Here is an 18925-nt window from a genome sequence, read left to right on the forward strand (position 1 = left end):
TTCCAAACAAATCTTTCTCTCATACACATCAAATCAAACACTTTTTCTAAAACTCTCTCTCAAAATAATTTTTCAAAACATCTTTTGAAAAAAAACCAAACCAAACAAATTTTCGTACTTTTTATCTCAAAACATGTTTCTCAAATACAAACCAAACAAGTCCAAAATATTTATCCTCATTAAAGATACTCTAACACTACCAAATAACGGCCCCGTTTGGTGTAGCTGTTAAAACAGCTCATAGATTATAACTTAACAGATTATAGATTATGACTTTAATCAGAAGTTATTAATATGTTTGGTGTAACTGTTGGATTATAGATTTAAGTTGCTGAGTAGTGTTTGTTAAATAAGCTGTGAAATAGCTTTTTCAATTAATTTTTATTTTTTTTTTGTCTACATTTCTCATAAAAAAATAATAATAATAATCTATAGTCCATTTGAGTCTTTTTCTATTTTTAAAAAAATAAAAAATAAAAAAATTTAAGAGTATAACCATAAATTAACATGTCTACAGCAGAAGCTGATAATCAGAAGTAAGGGGTGAGCAGCTTCTCAGTGAGTTAAAATAAGCTGTTAGAATCAGAAACTGTTTGAAATAAGTTTAACCAAACAGTCCAAAATAACTTTTTCAAAGCTAAAAACCATAAATTAACTCTGAAAAGCTGAAACAAACGCCACTAATTTCTCCTTTATGAAAGATTCACAATTCCTCTGGTATCTTTGGGTCAGAAGTTCACACTTGGAAAATGCAAATTTTGTTTACAAAGGTATCTTTCTTTCTTTTTTCTTTTTCTTTTTTAGCAAAAAAATGTTTCTTATTTGATGTTCATAAAACTTGAAAGTATAAATGTTACCTAATACCACCCAAATTTACGGAGACAAAGTGCTAATGTTTTAGCCAATTATAATATGATATGTATGATTTCTATCGTAGGTTTTTTTTTTTTTTTTTTTTAACAAAAAAATCATAGTCAACTACTCCAAATTTCTTGGGACAATTATAGAACATGAACTCATAATTTAAGGTTTTCAATTTAATTTTCTTTCTTAATCAAATTATTTTAGAAATTATTTTTCAAATTCTTAACAATTACTTTACAAATAACCCTTTAAATTAGGAGTTATTTCAATACTAATTAATTTAAAAATTCAAAATTTATTACTACAGTACTCGTTTTTTGGTATGTGACTATGACACTCACCTACTGTTTCTTGATCAGCATCAAGCCAGCATTATGCAGATAGTCAAACACTGGAATAAATGTACTCCAAAACAGATTGTTTGGGGTTTATTTATTTATTTATTTATTTATTTATTTTTATAAATTAAAAATGAAAATAGTTGTTTGGTATATTGTTATTATTTCTAAAAAAAAATAAACTTGATAAGTACCAAAAGAAAAAGAAAAAAAAAATGTTTTCACTTCTTTTAAAAATAAATTTTCACTCTCTTCCCTCTCATTTCAACAAGCTGAGAGGATCAATCGTCATTTAAGACCTCGTTTGGCAAGTGATTTTTTTAGTTAAAAAGTTATTAAAAAAATTAAAAAGTCAACAACTCATATTAAAAAGTCAAAGGTTGCGTTTGGTTGTGCTTTGTAATTATGATTTGAGAATATGAGTTGTGTTTTGAGTTTGTGGGGTTTGAGATTATGATTTGAGTGTAGAAAATTTATTTAGTAAAGAGTTTTGAAAAGAGTTTTGATTTGAGTGGGAAATTATTGATGTGACATTTGATATTTGATACAAAAATTTACAACTTATAACTAAACATATAACTCAAAATTATTTTAAAACACATAAAAAATTTTAAAAATTTCAGAAAATATTTGTTTCGATTATATAAAAATTAATATATCAATTGCAAAAAAAAAAAAATTACTATTCCGGTCCACCGGTCGGTCCACCGGCTGGACGTTTCGTTAGGCCAAATTTTTTAAAAAAAATTGAAAAACGCGTCTGTCAATACAGAAAACTGCGCCCTCAGACAGGGTGTTTTCTGCAGAGTTTTGGAAATATCATTTGAGAACTCTAACCAAACACCATACTTGAATTAAGGTGTTGAATCGTGATTTGAAATCACAACCAAACAGAGCTAAAGATTCCATTTTCTCTCTACTTTTTGCACATCTTTTCATAAAAATTCAAAAATTCATCCCAAATATATTAACTTTTTTTACATCATATTTTAGTCAAAAAATTAAAAAATTATTAAAAAAATTTATTCCCAAACGAGGCCTAAGACATTATCCACCACCGGCTACCACTTCAAGCAACAATCAAACATATATATTTTTTATTTTAAAAATATTTGCATACACCAAATAATTTTATTTTTTTATTAAAAAAACAAAACTCATTTCTTTAAAACAATAAATAAATAAAATCGACAACTATGAAATGAAACCTCACCTAAATGGTAATTTCTCTAGCATTACATTACATTACATTACATTACCTGGCTTTTGTCATGCCAAGTAGGGCAGAGACTACCTGGAACATTTAATAGGTCCCCGCAATGTGGGACCCAAACTCACCATCGTGATGAACTCTGTTCTCACTTCTTTTTGATGGGAGATTGCAAAAAGCCAAACACACTTCAATCCAACCCAGCACGTCTCACGTGGGAGACCCCCACCCCCCTAAAACGACACCTATCCTCCTCCCAAACGACAACTCCCTAACTTTCAACGTTACATATATTCTGGCTAACAGTCTTCCACGTGTCAATCCCTCATTCGTCAATCCCCAGATCGCCTCTACCAAGTGGATAGATTGAATGACGATGAGAGAGAGAGGGAAAAAAAAGTAAATTACACAAACCCCTCCAACGTTTAAGACAAATACAATAAAGCTCATAAATTTGGAATATTATATTAAGCTCCCAATAAATTTAATTCACATATAATACTTGGATTATTTTCAGAATTGACTATTTTAATTAATTTTTAAATTTTTTATGAAAAAATTGTAAAAAAATAAAAAGAATAATGGGCTTTATGTAGCACTTTTTTGACTTTTTAATTATTTTAATCTTTATCAAAACAATCATTAACAATGAGACAACAACGAAAAAGGAAACGAAAATGAACCAGATGTATAGTCTCACATTTCCATCATTGCATAATACTTTATTAGAATTGAAACAAAGTAGGAAAAATTAAAGAGATGGGTAGAGTGGTTAAGTTTCAGAGTTAAACTTATCAAGATTAAAAACACTTACATGGGTAGGGTTTTATCAAAACCCTAAAAATGAAGAACCTAGCTTCTCATGGAGGAGTGGGAAGAGGTACAAGAAGAAGAATCATCCATGAAATAGCAAGCTTGAGAAAGCTTTTCTTCCAAATCCTAGCCTCTTCTCCTTCTCAAAATTTTCAGGCCTAATCCAGTTTATTTTTTTATCTTTTTATACCTCTAGCCTCTTTCAACAGATTCAAAACAACAGGCACGTGCGGGAGTGGTCACCGCACGTGCAGGAAGGGGTGTCACATGTATGGTAAGCTAAGGCTCTATTTGGCTGCGAGATAAAGGCTGCAAGTGATGGAATGAGCCTCCACACGTACGGAAAGAAATTTTATGCTCATTTTATGCTTCCACTCTATACAAATCTGAATGATATTAAACAGGCATAAAATATATAGTTTGTCAAGCAAATAAAGTTAAAAAATCCTAATTAACGGCCTCAATATTGTACAATTCGACCTTAATCAAATGTATATTTTGGCTTATTTAGCAATTGAGTTAAAAGTCAATTTTTTGAAATTTTGATTTTTTTAAGTCACATCACCTCTTTATTTTTTTTACATATTTTTATAAAAAAAAAACTAAAAAAAAAAATTTAATTAATTTTTAACCTATTTCACAAAATTATTGTTTTAATTTTACTAAAAGAGTAATAAGTGTAATTATAACAAAATATGGCAATGTTTTGTATTTTCTCCCGGTCTAGGGAATTTACTGTAATTTACCAAAAAAAGAAAACCCACCAATAACCAGCCAAGGAAGGAGAGCAGAGGCTGACAATTACCAGCTCAAGCAATTGTAGAGAGAGAGAGAGAGAGTATAACTCACAGTTTTAAGAAAGAGAAAGCATGGGAGCAGAGAGTTGGAGTATGGCAGCGAAACAGTGTGACTCATGCAAGTTAGCGCCGGCGACCCTATTTTGCAAGGCGGACACGGCGTTCCTCTGCGTCGGCTGCGACTCCAAGATCCATGCTGCCAACAAGCTGGCTTCGAGGCACGCGCGCGTGTGGATGTGCGACGTCTGCGAACAAGCTCCGGCGAGCTTCACCTGCAAGGCCGACGCCGCCTCTCTCTGCGTCACCTGCGACCGCGACATCCACTCTGCCAACCCCCTCGCCCGCCGGCACGAGCGCTTCCCTGTCACTCCTTTTTACGAGCCCGCAGAAACCGTCGCCGCCAAGTCATCCGCCGTCCACGGCGGCGCCGACGACCGCTACTTTGATGATGAAGGTGGAGAGGCTGAGGAGGCCGAAGCGGCGTCGTGGCTGCTTCCGAATCCGAACCATAAGATCGTCGACGACAGTAGTGATCTCAAGTCTTCGGAATATCTGTTCTCTGATATTGATCCGTATCTGGATCTCGACATCATGGCCGGAGATCAGAAACCTCATCAGCACCATCAGCAGCAGCAATACATCACTCCAGCCGATGGAGTTGTTCCGGTGCAGATCAAGAACATTCAACAACCGCCACAACCTCCTTCATTGGTGGAAGGTCTACCTTGCTACGACGTAGACTACTCTGGATCTAAGCCTTTTCTGTACAATTTCAACTCTCATCAGTCTCTCAGCCATAGTGTATGCATTCGATCCTCATCTCGAATCATTTCCCTCTCTGTTTGGCTTCCGAGAAATTCAAAACTGAAATAGATCATAGAACTTTCTTATATTTTCTCAGTAACCGAACAGAAAATTAGATCTATGAACCGGCTAATAAGATTGTATTCACGACTGAAACAGGTATCGTCGTCGTCTCTGGAGGTAGGAGTAGTTCCAGACCACAACGCCATGGCGGACGTATCAACAACTTTCGGACACCAAAACGCAGCAGACACAGTCCCGATCAATCCGGTGTCGGGGATCGACAGAGAAGCGAGGGTGTTGAGGTACAGAGAGAAGCGAAAGAACAGAAAGTTCGAGAAGACGATACGGTACGCGTCGAGGAAGGCCTACGCAGAGACCAGACCTCGAATCAAAGGAAGGTTCGCGAAGCGCGCCGAGATCCAGCTCGATAGCATCTACAACAACTCTTCCTCCCCTGCCGCCTTCATCGCCGCCGATGCTGGATACGGCGTCGTTCCTTCTTTCTAAGTAACTTCAAATCTCTTTCTTCTTTAGCGTTTTGTAATTCTGTTTTCATATCAACGATCTGTATATATAAATGACGATGACGATGATGATGATGATGATGATCGATGGAGTAGTTGTTATTGCTGCCCGTCGATTTTGTAGAAGAAATTGTTGTTTATTTTGTAAACTGTTTTTCAAATTTCCATCGTCGTTTCTTGAAATTGTTGAAGTTGTTGTAATGCGATGGATTTGGATAGTGTTGAGCTCAGCTCAAGTGTACTGTTTTGTTTTATGTAATTTTTAATTGGAGAATCTTTTGATGGTAGACAAGAGAACAGAAGAGAAGGGAAGGGAAGGGAAGGGAAGAGCGTATCAGAATGTGGAAGACCATTGGTTCGTGGAGTGGGATGTGATTATTTTAGTAGTTGATTAGTTTAATGGATAAAAAAATTGTTAAGTACAAAGTCTAATAATAAAGAAAGGATTAGAGAGGGTTCTGATCTTTTTTTAAAGAGTTTAAAATTAATATTTAAATTCATATAAATAGTGCTTTGTATATCTAATCAGAGTATTTAAATTTTTTATTCTTCTTTTTGTCACTTATTGTCTATTGAGGTATGTTTTATGCCTTACCATAATTATTTTCTCGCCATTTAGATAGTGTGGGAGGGGAGAAGTGGCAATCTCTCATAAAGGAAATTGTAATTCATAGCATGATTTTGTAAAAAAAATTAAATTGATGTGAATTTTATCAATTTTAATAATTAAAGTTAATACATATTTTGTAAAAGTAGTATTGATTTAGGGGTTATTTGGGATGACCTAAATAAGTGTATTTTTTGTCTTTTTACGAAAAATTATTCAGAAAAATAAAGAGATGATGTGATGAAAAATAAATAAAAAGATAAAAAATATATATTTATTTAAAATAGTCAAAATTGATCTTATAATTTTTCTTGTTCCTATCCCCACTGCTAATGTGGTTTACTTTTTCTGTAGGATTAGGCAAGGCCCTCAGAATTATTAGTTGGTTTCTCCTCTCAGTCTAGGCTGAGAAATTAGTTTAAACAATCAACCGTGAATCTACAGTCTATTGTGTGATGGCAACATAATTTTTAGTCACTTTTTTTGGTTAGTAGTAAAAGTTAAAAGTTGGCTTTTTTGATTTTTTTTTTTTCATTTAGGAAGTTTGTTTTTAGTCAACGGTGAAATTACAATTTTATCCCTCATGGGTCAAAATGTGTTACATAGGTGAAGTTGTAAATATTTTAAATAAATGGGAGTAGTTTGGTCATTTTATTATGATTTGACATCCTAAACAAATATTAATCAAAAAAGTCAAAAGTCACTTTTTACCAATTTTTCAAATCATTTGTCTAAAAAAGTCAAAAGTTTAGTTAAAAGTCAAAAAATCACTTTTTACCATCTTCCCAAAACAACCCATAATTAGACATCTAATTGTTGATAGGATCGGGATCCCGCCCAACATCTTCATGAAATCATTACAAATCAGAAACATAATGACAAGACACAATATTTAACATAATTCGACTTAATATCTATATCAACAATGCGGTAATTGGAGATTCACTATAAAAAGAGATTAAAAATAGATTATAATAGAAGAGGAAACACTCATCTTCACTCAACTCCCACATAGCTCCTCCCCTTTAGAGGGGAATCATGATCGTCTCCTTAAATTTTTTTCCTTGACTTCTTATTTGATAAGTTATTCGGTCCACTTTTAGGCTCAATTTTGATAATTCGAACCGTTTACATTTTAAGATTTGTTGAGTATATTATACTTATAAAAAATTAAATTGATCGGATATCAAAAAATATATGTTCGGAAAACTGTTTATTAAATTTTTTAAAAAAATAGTACATGCTTCTTAATATCCGATCAATTTAATTTTTTACAGGTATGATATATTTAACAAATCTTAAAATATGAACGATTTTAATTATCGAAATTTGGCTTAAAAGTGAGCTCAATGATCTAAGCAAGTAAGAAGTCAAAGAGTAAAAGTCAATAAGAGGATCTTGATTCCTTAGAGGTAGCCTCTCTCTGCCTCACTCTCTCATGATAGCCACACGTCCCCCTCTCTCACACAGGGAGACTAGCTTGCTCACACTGAGCTCTCTCACGATTTGCTCACACGCTTTAACTCTCCTTATCCTCTCTATTCATACACACTGATGGAGGGTAGACAGCGAGCTTGAGCCTTGCACACGGCCAACTAGATGCCCGTCTTCCTTGACTTCATTAAGCTGCATTCACATAGTGTTAGCACCATAAATCTGTAATTTTTATTATTATTTATTATTTATATAATTGCAGGACACGTGGCATCCTCTTATTCATTTGGAAGTTAAAAGAAGTTATAGAGATAATGGAGAATATGAAGGACAAAGTGGATGAGTGGGAGGACAAAGTGGATGAGTGGAAGGACACATGGCAAGACAAGAATGAAGATGGAAGAAATGGGTAGTTACTAAGTAGTTATTGCTGTATTTTTTCTTCTATAAATAGCCATTAATGGCTACATTGTAAAGGAGTCAGAATTCATAATCAAAGACACTTGATTTCAATATTTCTTGTCATTTTCCTTATCTTAGGAGTAGTTTAACATAGATTTATATTTCGAAGCATTTATTTTCAGTATTTCCATTTCGATGCATTTCATGCACTTCCTTTTCGAAGCATAGGAGTAGAGGTAAGTAATTATCACTTTGATTGTTCACTCAATCATCTTTCTCCGTCCCTTTTTCTTCTTTTACTTTTTCTTTTCTCTACACTTGACAATTTTGAAGTCCTCTTCGTTGAGGCAAAAGAACCGTCAACACAATCGCTTGATAATTGGCTTAAATTTAATCTGTAAGGATTTTTCAATCCTTGCTGGCACGCTCGCATTTATGATATTTTCCTTCGTAGGAAAAATAAGCCAACATTTTTTGGCACGCCCGGTGGGACTGCCAAGTGTAAGAAATGACAAACGATTTGGATTTCGCCATTCAAACTTGTCAATTTGAAATATATTGGCGTGAAAGAAAAATTTTGGATCTTCAAGAAGAGATCCATTTTCTTGATGAAATAAACTTTCATCCATTACAATATTATTTGGTGGAAGAAAAAAGACACCATTTAATTAGAGAAATTCATCAACTTGATATGAAAATTCGCCAATGGAATGATGAGTTATCAACTCTCACTACCAAGTCTTTAACTAAGGCTTTAATGGCCGGAATTGGTGAATTTTTTCAGAATTTTTCCATGGTTGAAAATAGCAAAAGTAAAGAGTTGATTTCATCAATGGCTCGGGGGGTTCAAGAGTCCGTTTTTAAAGAGCCAAATTATGAAATTAACATAACGAAAGAGCATGTTTTTGAGCCAAATTTGGCTAAGAATGATGTTTTATACATGGCTCGGGAGGTCCAAAAATCAAATTTTAGAGAGTCAAGTCATGAAAATAACATATTTATGGGTGATTTTCATAAGCTATTAATGGCTAACATGGAAAAACAACCCACTTTGCCAAATAATTATGAAAATTTACTCGGCAAAAGTCATGTTTTTAAAACAAACATGGTCAAGAATAATGAACAAGCTGCTGTTCATGAATTCAAAATTTTTGACATTTTTCAAAATGTAAAAAAGTATGAATTTTCATGGTCACACTATACTATGACTTTTGGTGTTCAAAATCCTTTTTGGATTTGTGGTTCACATCAAAATATAATTTTGATGATGTGGCTAATAAAATTAACAAATTGTTCTTATGAGTTCGAAGCACTAAGAACAAGGGATGACCATTTAAAATGCATGAATTTGGCTAGAAAAAGCCTGTGCATTTAAATAAATGGTTTAGAATGGCTTATCTTTTCAAATTGATGGCCAGTTGTTTGTATGTACACAATCAAAGCATCAAAGATACATTCGAAGCATCAAGAGTTGTTTCGAAAGTTGATTACTTCACCTTCGAAGCTGTATAAAGCTTTGAAGATACATTCGAAACATCAAGAGTTGTTTCGAAGGTTGATTACTTCACCTTCGAAACTGTATAGAGCTTTGAAAACTTTCGAAATGTGTACATCTCTTCAAATATATGTAAAATGACAATTAATTAGTTGTCGAATAATGCCTGTTTTTGGCATGATAAGTTGGTTCGAAGAACAACAGTTTTGATGTCTTCGAAGAATTAATAACTGGTTCGAAGCACAAAATTAATATTTTCATTAATTATGTATGAACCAGAACATACAAAATGTGAATAACTACAATGTTGGCCAAAAGCTGCTTCGAAGGCTCTTTTGCTATAATTTTATAAGCTTCGAAGCACTCCATCTTGCATTAACAGCTTCGAAGAAACAATGATGGTGGTTGTGAACCTTCGAAACTTTACTGAGTATTTCTAAGGATGTAATTTATCCTTTGTCGGCACTTTCAACATTCGAAATATGATTTTGGTCCTTTGTACTACCTTCGAAGCTTGTTACTAGTCCGTAATAGCTAGCATTCGAGACATTTAGTCATAATTCCATACTCATTCGAAACACTTCATTGGTGCTATTATATCATTCGAAGCACTTTGTTGATATTATTCGAAGCATTTTATTGCTTAGATTAGTCATGTGCTTGGTTCGGCCCTTCAAAAATTCAAATAAACATCATTTTTAAGGGCCGCGGGGGGTAATGTTAGCACCATAAATCTGTAATTTTTATTATTATTTATTATTTATATAATTGCAGGACACGTGGCATCCTCTTATTCATTTGGAAGTTAAAAGAAGTTATAGAGATAATGGAGAATATGAAGGACAAAGTGGATGAGTGGGAGGACAAAGTGGATGAGTGGAAGGACACATGGCAAGACAAGAATGAAGATGGAAGAAATGGGTAGTTACTAAGTAGTTATTGCTGTATTTTTTCTTCTATAAATAGCCATTAATGGCTACATTGTAAAGGAGCCAGAATTCATAATTAAAGACACTTGATTTCAATATTTCTTGTCATTTTCCTTATCTTAGGAGTAGTTTAACATAGATTTATATTTCGAAGCATTTATTTTCAGTATTTCCATTTCGATGCATTTCATGCACTTCCTTTTCGAAGCATAGGAGTAGAGGTAAGTAATTATCACTTTGATTGTTCACTCAATCATCTTTCTCCGTCCCTTTTTCTTCTTTTACTTTTTCTTTTCTCTACACTTGACAATTTTGAAGTCCTCTTCGTTGAGGCAAAAGAACCGTCAACACAATCGCTTGATAATTGGCTTGAATTTAATCTGTAAGGATTTTTCAATCCTTGCTGGCACGCTCGCATTTATGATATTTTCCTTCGTAGGAAAAATAAGCCAACACATAGAAAAAAGGATGACCCTCACATGGGGTGATATCCCAACAATTGTTTCTACAATAAATTTTTTTTTTTTTGGGTAATCAGAATCAATCTTGGGCTAAGACCATTAAGGTGTGTGTCTTAAGTTTCTCACATGGGGTGATATCCCAACAATTGTTTCTACAATAATTTTTTTTTTTTTTTGGGGTAATCAGAATCAATCTTGGGCTAAGACCATTAAGGTGTGTGTCTTAAGTTTCAAAAATTGGTTCAAAATAAGACTTCCAAATTTTATAGTTTCTTATAGTATATTACAAAGAAAAATACTTAGGAGCGCTAATTTAGCACCATCAATTCACCCCTAATGACATCGAATGGACCACGTGAAGGAATAGATCCACACTCTCTCCATCTCTTTCTATTCTCTCTCTTTCACGTCATTAGGGATAAATTAAGAGTGTTATATTGATGGAATATAGCATGGTTGTATTGCAAATTCAAATCAGCCCAATTTATTTTTGTTGCTTTAGGGCCAGTCTAGAAGGCCCAAAAAAATTTGTTGGGCTCATATGAAAAAAAAAATTTATCAGTGTGATTTAGCCTAATTAAAATGAAACCATATACACACAAGTACTATTTTGGCCAAGTTTTCAATATTTTTGAGTATTTGTAATGATTTCTTCCTATTTTAATATGTAAAAGTAAATTTTAGTTTATAATTTTAATAATTATATGTGCAAGTAAACTTAAATAAAAAATTTGTTGATATTTGACATTTTATGCATAAATTTTTTATTAAATATATATATATATAAGAGGGCTCCATTTTCATAGTTCACTTAGGCCCCATAAATGTCAAAGCCAACCTAATGGTAATTGGGCATTTAGACCTTCTTGTACGCATTTCAACTAATCTTTAATTCTTGAAGATAACGACCGGATAAATCTCTAATAATCTTTTTTAAAAAATTAGTCTTTTTGGTCATTTGTTGTCTTTTTTAGTCCAAAAAAAAAAAAAAAAGCTTAAAAGTACTGGCTAAATTAGTCAAAAATATTTGTCAAACAAAAAAACACAAACTAAAACTCAGCCTGATGGACGAAAAACAGTATTTATCAACTAAAGAATTTCAGCCGAACTTCTTCTACAATTATTGTAATAGTTCTATTATAAACATAAGATCCAATTATAGAATTAAATATAATTCTGTCATACTCATATATCCAACCCCGATGTGCGAGCGTTTGTCCAATTCTATGATTGGATTCTATATACTTAAAAGTATTCTTATTATAATTAGCCTGTTTAAAATTTTGAATTTATCTATTTTCAAGGAGACAATGGGGCAATTTTTTATGAGAGTCGAGCTTGTTTTTGTTATATGGCCATGCTGACAACCCATTGGACAGTCATTAAGAAGCATAAAATGATGAAAAATAATAATAATAATTAAAATCTCAATACAATTTTTACACATCTCAACATATTTTTATATATTTTTACACATTTTAATATATTTTTTTAACATTAATGGCTATCACAAGCATCTTGTTTTATTATATGCTTAATTATTTTCTACATAAACGTCGTGAACATGTATAATATTCAATTGTTGAACTTCAGATTTGCCTTGGGCAGTTTGCATACTTTGCATATTTGGTCCTAACATGCGTGCACATCACACAAAAACTAAATTTGATTATGTTTGGCATGAGTTACTTGGTTATTTTAATCATAAAAAGACCAAAAAAAAAAAAAAAAAAGAATAAAGTAAAAAATTACTTTTCGATTTTTAACTTATTTTGGGTTACATTATCTCTTTACTTTTTTACACTTGTTAAAGAAAGTCAAAAAAGTTAAAAAGTCAACTTTTAACTAACTTTTCAAAACAATCCAAAATAGCCTAAAAAGTCAATAAAACAAAATGTCACATTCAAACCATAATTATTTTATTTTTTCTCTCAAAAAAAATCCTAAACGAGACTTTTTAATTTTAAGCTAAAATAGCTAAAAAGTCAAAAAATCAACTCACATTCCAAACAAAGACTTTGAAACCCAAAATTAAAAAGAAAACTAAAATAAATAAATAAAAATACAAGCAATTTGAAGCCAAAATAGGAGCATACGAAAGCATGTATATGTATATACATTGGGAAAATGTTATTCTTTTAATAAAAATTATATGGTATCATTCAACAAAATGAGATGTCGGTGGCAATTTGGACATTACGATTCAGACGAGTTTTTATTTTAAAACAACAAAACTTACAGGTCAAACAAACCATCAGTATATATTTTGTTTGTTTATAATTATTATGAATAATGTTATATAAATAAATAAAAAGTATACATAACGATATAACTCATTATCTTTCACATCAAAGTAAAATGTCATTGAAGATAGAGGAGAGCTATTACTATTTATTTATTTATTATTATTATTTTTTTTTTGAATAAGTCATATTATAATAAAAAAAAGAGATATGCAATAAAATTCAATACATATCTTTTTTATAAAGAGTATAAAAATAAATAAAAATAAACTACTCTCATAATATATATATATATATATATTTATTTTTGATAAGCTTTGTTTTCTAAATAAACAATTGTGCGCATGCTCCATAGAGTAATACTATTATTTTTCAACGCTGCGATAGTCCAACTTTGGACCAAAGCAATTATTTTCTTTTTGTTAAAATATTCCATGCCTTTGTTGACAAGGCAGCCAAGAAGCCATATAAGCAGACCTCTCTCATTCTGCAACTCATCTCTCCATCTGTTTGTTTGTTAATGTATATGTAAGAGGTTTTTATTCTTAATTACTCTCTATAATATATTTCATTTCAATTCTTGTATTTCTTAGATTGGAGAGAGAAGAGGACGGTGATGAGGATTTAGTTAGTTTGCTCGTTGTTTATAATGGCATCTTTGCCTTGACAATATACCGCTTCTACTATTTTGAATCGCCTCTCTCTCTCTCTCTATGTGTGTGTGTTTTTCTATTCCATTTCAATTATTGTATTCCTTAGATTAGGGAGAGAAGAGAATAGTGAAGAGGATTTAGTTGGTTCGCTCGTCGTTCCTAATGCCATCTTTGCCTTGACAATATACCACTTTTACTATTCTGAATCCTCTCTCCTAAGTCTATGTGTGCTTATATGTTAATATATATGTAAGAGGTTTTTATTCTTAATTACTCTGTAGTCTATTCCATTTCAATTCTTGTATTTGTTAGATTGGGGAGAGAAGAGGACAGTAATAAGGATTTAGTTGGTTCACTTGTCATTTCTAATGGTATTTTGGCGTTGACGATATATCACTTTTATTATTTTAAGTCCTCTCTTCCTTTGTTTGTGTGTTTATTTGTTAATATATATGCAAGACGTTTTTATTCTTAATTACTAATACTATATAGTCTATTCCATTTCAATTCTTGCATTCCTTAGATTGGGAAGAGAAGAGGATGATGAAGAGAATTTAGTTGGTTCGCTCGTCGTTCATAATGGCATCTTTGCCTTGATGATTATACAACTTTTATTGTTCAGAGTCCTCTCTCTCTCTCTCTCTCTCTCTCTCTCTCTCTCTCTCTCTCTCTCTCTCTCTCTCTCTCTCTCTCTCTCTCTCTCTCTCTCTCTCTCTCTCTCTCTCTCTCTGAGTGTGTGTATGTATGTGTTGGGAATTGGTTTGGGAGGAAGTGTTTGGTGGCTAATATAATCACTACAATAAATTTCACTTTTGGAAACCAAAATTTTTGTAGCCCCTCCATATTCCCAATTAATTTTGATTGTGATGTCTCCAATAATTCTAACATCACCAAAAGTCTTTAAATCTAATGTGAAAAAAAAACCCCATCTGCTCCTCGTGCAACCTATGTATTACAGATCGCACATGCACCCGTATACATGTTTTGCTTACACTGAGCACAAGTCGCACTTACACCAAACCAAGTTTCATAGCAATGGGGATTGGGAGTTTTGGGATCATAATGAGGAGAACGTTGGAGAGGGTTGTGGTGACTAGTTTTTGTATGAAAAATGTTGATGGGTAGGGCAGTGATAGGGATGACAGGAGAGGGGTGGCGAGGAAGAGGCATGGAAGTGGCGGCCGGCAGCGGGTCATCGACCACTGAAGTTGCAAAGGGAGGAGGAAGAGGGGACGAGATGAGGAGGAAGAGGGAAGAAAGCGACAAAATGGTAAATTCAAGAAAAAGGAAAGGGGCTTTTGGCCCAACTTTTTTTCAATAAAGTAAATTCCATTTCCTTTGCATTTAATTTTTTTTCAACCATTCTTTTGCAATTTTTTTTCCCTGGCAAGTAAAAAATGCATTGATCTAACGCTGAGAATTTGGCAGAGTTTACAGTAAACTAACGGAAGAATTGCGCATTTATAGAAAGAAAAAATAAAATTTTAAAAAATAAAAATAAAAATAAAAAGAAAGAAATCTCAAGTTTAAAAGAATGCAAGATGGATCTCTGACTATGGTTTTATTTTTTTGAACTCATGGTTTTATTTGTTCTATTTTCTTAACAAGTGTTCAATCCTTGCACGACTCCTCTTTTTGATAGTGACTCCTCTTTTCCAAGTGTTCTGCATTTTCAATGTGAAAAAGTTCTATATATATACTTAAAGGCCAAGTATATTATGAAAGGTTTAGGGAGATTCTACTATCCACATTTAATTTTTGTATCTGCGCAAGTTACAACATTTTATAATTTTAATATTATTTTGTACCATAATCAAGGCACTTTAGTCATAATCAAAGGAATTACAAAGATCATAATAAAATATTACTTGAGTCATAGTAAAAAACTACTTTGATCATAATTAAAAATTAGAAATGGTCACGGATTGATTCTGTATAGTTTGGATGTCGAGTTCGACCTGTCCCATGGGGTGCGGGTTAAAAAAATGAAATCCTGTTCACCCGCAATGCGAGTTGCGGATTGTGCAAGTGGGTCATGCGGTTGTACAGACAGTTACGGTGATTTGTGAATTAGATTTTTTTCTTTTTCTTTTTCTTTTTTTTTTTTGGAAATTTCATTCTTCAGCTTTGCTTTGGGGCTACACCTTCTCAGACATTCTCTTGGGCCATAGAAAAACAAACATAAATATTTTGTTTTGCAATTTGAATATAAAGACATAAAAAACAAGAGAAATAATTTTTTTTATTATTATCATTCAACCAGCTTTAACACATTCAACAATGAAAACATTTTTTTTCATTAAATAAACAAAGTAAAAAGTTATAAGGGTGGGAATGAAGCAAACCCACAATCAGTAAATCATAAATAAATGAAGGAGAAATAATTTATTATTATTATTATTCAACTCAGCTTCAACACATATAACAATGAACACATTTTTTTTATTATTAATAATTTATTGAGATATTCTAAATAAGTGTATTTTTTATTTTTTTAAATTAAAAATTAAGAAAAAAAATATGAATATTTGAATTAATTTTTTAATTTTTTATAAAAAATATATATATTAAAAAATTATATAAATTAGTGTGTAAGAAAAAATTAAAATTGAGAATTGTACCGTCGTAATTTTTTACTTTTAATAAATAATGATAGCTTTTAAATTTTTTAAATAAATTTTTTACTTTTTAACTTTTTTTTTAACTTGTCATCAATAAACAAAGTAAAAAGTTACAAGCGTAGGAACAAAGCAAACTCACAATCAGCAAACCATAAATAAATGGAGAAATAATTTTTTTATTGTTATTATTCAACCCAGCTTTAACACAAGCAACAATGAAAACATTTTTTTATTAAACAAAACAAAAAGTTACTTTGAGCAATGATTTTTTTTTTTTTTTTTTTTCAGTTTGTACATCTTCCAGATTTGATTTGCGATTGGGCGACGGCAATAGGGAGAAGAGGAGGGGACGGTGGCGAGCAACCAACGGCATGGCTGGATTGATGTGCTGGACGTGATGGCGCAGGGGTTGATCTGCGAAAGACGACGGCGACAGTAGAAGAGAGAAGAGAGATGGCGATGGGGATGAGAGGAAAGAGACGGCGAGCAAGGGGACAAGAGATGGTGGTGGTGACGGCGACGGGGATGAGAGAAGAGAGGGAGGTAGGCGAGATGTGAGAGAGAGAGAGAGAGAAGTGCGAGATAAGAGAGAGAAAGAGCTGGGTAGAGAGAGAGAGAAGGACCAAAGAGAGAGAGTGAGGATTTTTTAGTTTAATATGTGAGGGAATTTTTTATTTATTTTAAACATAATTTGTGGGCGAATACAGATTTGTACCGGTAGGGTCGGATTTAACCCGAATCCGATTCTGTATGTAAAAATAGACTTGCACCCGTCCTGTTTATGCATGCAAGTAGGATCGGAATTATGCGGGTAAGATCAATTTAAACAAGTTGCGTTCGGCGGATAAATCATTACCCACTCCTACTAAAATCACAACTACAATAAGTCATGATCAATCATTGACCCAAAAAAACAAAAAAAAAAATAACAAATTGAGCCCCACAACCACAATTAGTTGTTACTACAAACCACTTGAACCACAACCAAATATTACAAAACACCATAACTAATATATAGTACGTGTGTCATAAAATTTCCCTGATATGCAGGAGTCATCATTTGGCCATATGTCCACCGCCCAGACGATTCAATTCAGCCTGGTAGGATTTTACGTGATCCAAGTGTTTTGAAAAAATGATTAAAGAGTTATTTTTTGATTTTTTTTAGTTTTTTTGTGAGAGAAGAAAATAGATTAAAAGCTGAGAAGTAACTTTTAACCCACTTCCCAAAATAGCCCTAAAGAGTTGACCCAGCCCATATAAAACTTGGGTTGAATTTGGGCCTAAGATTTCGAACCTGGCCTGCTTGTTGGCATGGCCCGTTGAGCTAAACCGTACTCACATATACAAGCATATCTATCTCACACATTCGCCAACCTCCAGGACTTAAACATGCCTCAACTAAAACCCAGATTGCAAACAAAGGCTTAAAGTTCTATATATATACTTAAAGGCCAAGTATATTATGAAAGGTTTAGGGAGATTCTACTATCCACATTTAATTTTTGTATCTGCGCAAGTTACAACATTTTATAATTTTAATATTATTTTGTACCATAATCAAGGCACTTTAGTCATAATCAAAGGAATTACAAAGATCATAATCAAATATTACTTGAGTCATAGTAAAAAACTACTTTGATCATAATTAAAAATTAGAAATGGTCACGGATTGATTCTGTATGGTTTGTGTACGAGAAGGAAATAATTCTCCTCGTATAATCCTGTTGATCAAGTCCACGCTCCTCCTTACGACGTTGCTTTATCACCTGAAAACACAAACGTGAGCTAGCCGGTGGGTGTGTGCCGGAAACCTCTCCGATGCCTAAGTCAGAAAACTTGACAAATAGACAAAGCTCTATGTTCTCAGAAAGAATTGTGTTCAATTACCTCCTCCAAGGTGGTGCTTGTGAGCTTTTATAGGTTTCGAATGGCATAATCCTAGTAGGACTTTTATTTCTCCATGCAGAGTCCTCTTAGGATTCATACTCCTAAGGATAATGCTTATCCTTTTACACCCTCCCCCACTGCTTAAACCAAGTGGGATGGTTTTTACCACGGCCGAACTTCTATGTGACCGAAATAACACTGGCTATGCTGAGCCACAGAGTAGGCCGAACTATCCTTAGTTCGGTTTTCTCCCGTTCAACCATGGTATGCTGAGACCAAGCTTCTGAGTAGCAAGCTACGACCGATCTAACCATAATACACCGCAACCGGACTAACTTTGAGACCGGACTAACATCAAGTTACCTCCAGACCGGAGTAGCTTTACACCATCTTGGGCCGAAGCAATTACACCTCTCCTAACCGGAGTAACCATACCTCTCCTGGGCCGGAGTAACTATGCTTCTTCTGGGCCGGAATATCATTACGGCCTTTTACTGAGTCCTTCACACTTTGGGCCATAAAGTCCATCTTACAGCTCGGTCCAATTCTCTCCAAAAATTACCCTCTCAATTGCCCCTTAATTCCATCTGCACAGCGTGATTGGGATTACCAGTCTACTGGCCGAGCTAGAGTTTATTAAGCCTTTCCGGCCGAGCTAAAAACCCTTTAGCCTCTCCAGCCGAGCGAAAAAACCCTCGAGCTCTCCGACCGAGCTAATTTTACTTCGGGCTTTACTTCGTTCGGTCAAAAACGTCTCTTCAATCACGACTGTAACGCTTCCCTTTCCCTTGCCACGTGGCGGGCTCTGATAGGCCGTGAGCTGTTATCACGCCGCCT

The 18925-nt window shown here is 33.4% G+C and overlaps 1 protein-coding gene and 1 long non-coding RNA gene across 2 annotated transcripts; both read left to right on the plus strand.

Moving 5' to 3' along the window:
* The first annotated feature begins 938 nt into the window (after nt 1-938).
* On the plus strand, nt 939-5627 carry COL4 (zinc finger CONSTANS-like protein). Its single transcript, XM_028196337.2, has 2 exons — nt 939-4823; nt 4986-5627. Exons 1-2 carry the CDS (start codon nt 4095-4097, stop codon nt 5334-5336), a joined length of 1080 nt encoding a protein of 359 aa, XP_028052138.1. The 5' UTR covers nt 939-4094; the 3' UTR covers nt 5337-5627.
* Nucleotides 5628-13419: 7792 nt separating this feature from the next.
* On the plus strand, nt 13420-17047 carry LOC145805900 (uncharacterized). Its single transcript, XR_014348176.1, has 2 exons — nt 13420-14899; nt 16487-17047. It is a non-coding gene; the product is annotated as an uncharacterized LOC145805900 (long non-coding RNA).
* The last annotated feature ends 1878 nt before the right edge of the window (nt 17048-18925 follow it).

Source organism: Camellia sinensis, chromosome 13 (genome assembly GCF_055761805.1).
Source record: "Camellia sinensis isolate YWXY chromosome 13, ASM5576180v1, whole genome shotgun sequence".
NCBI classification, from domain to species: Eukaryota; Viridiplantae; Streptophyta; class Magnoliopsida; order Ericales; family Theaceae; genus Camellia; species Camellia sinensis.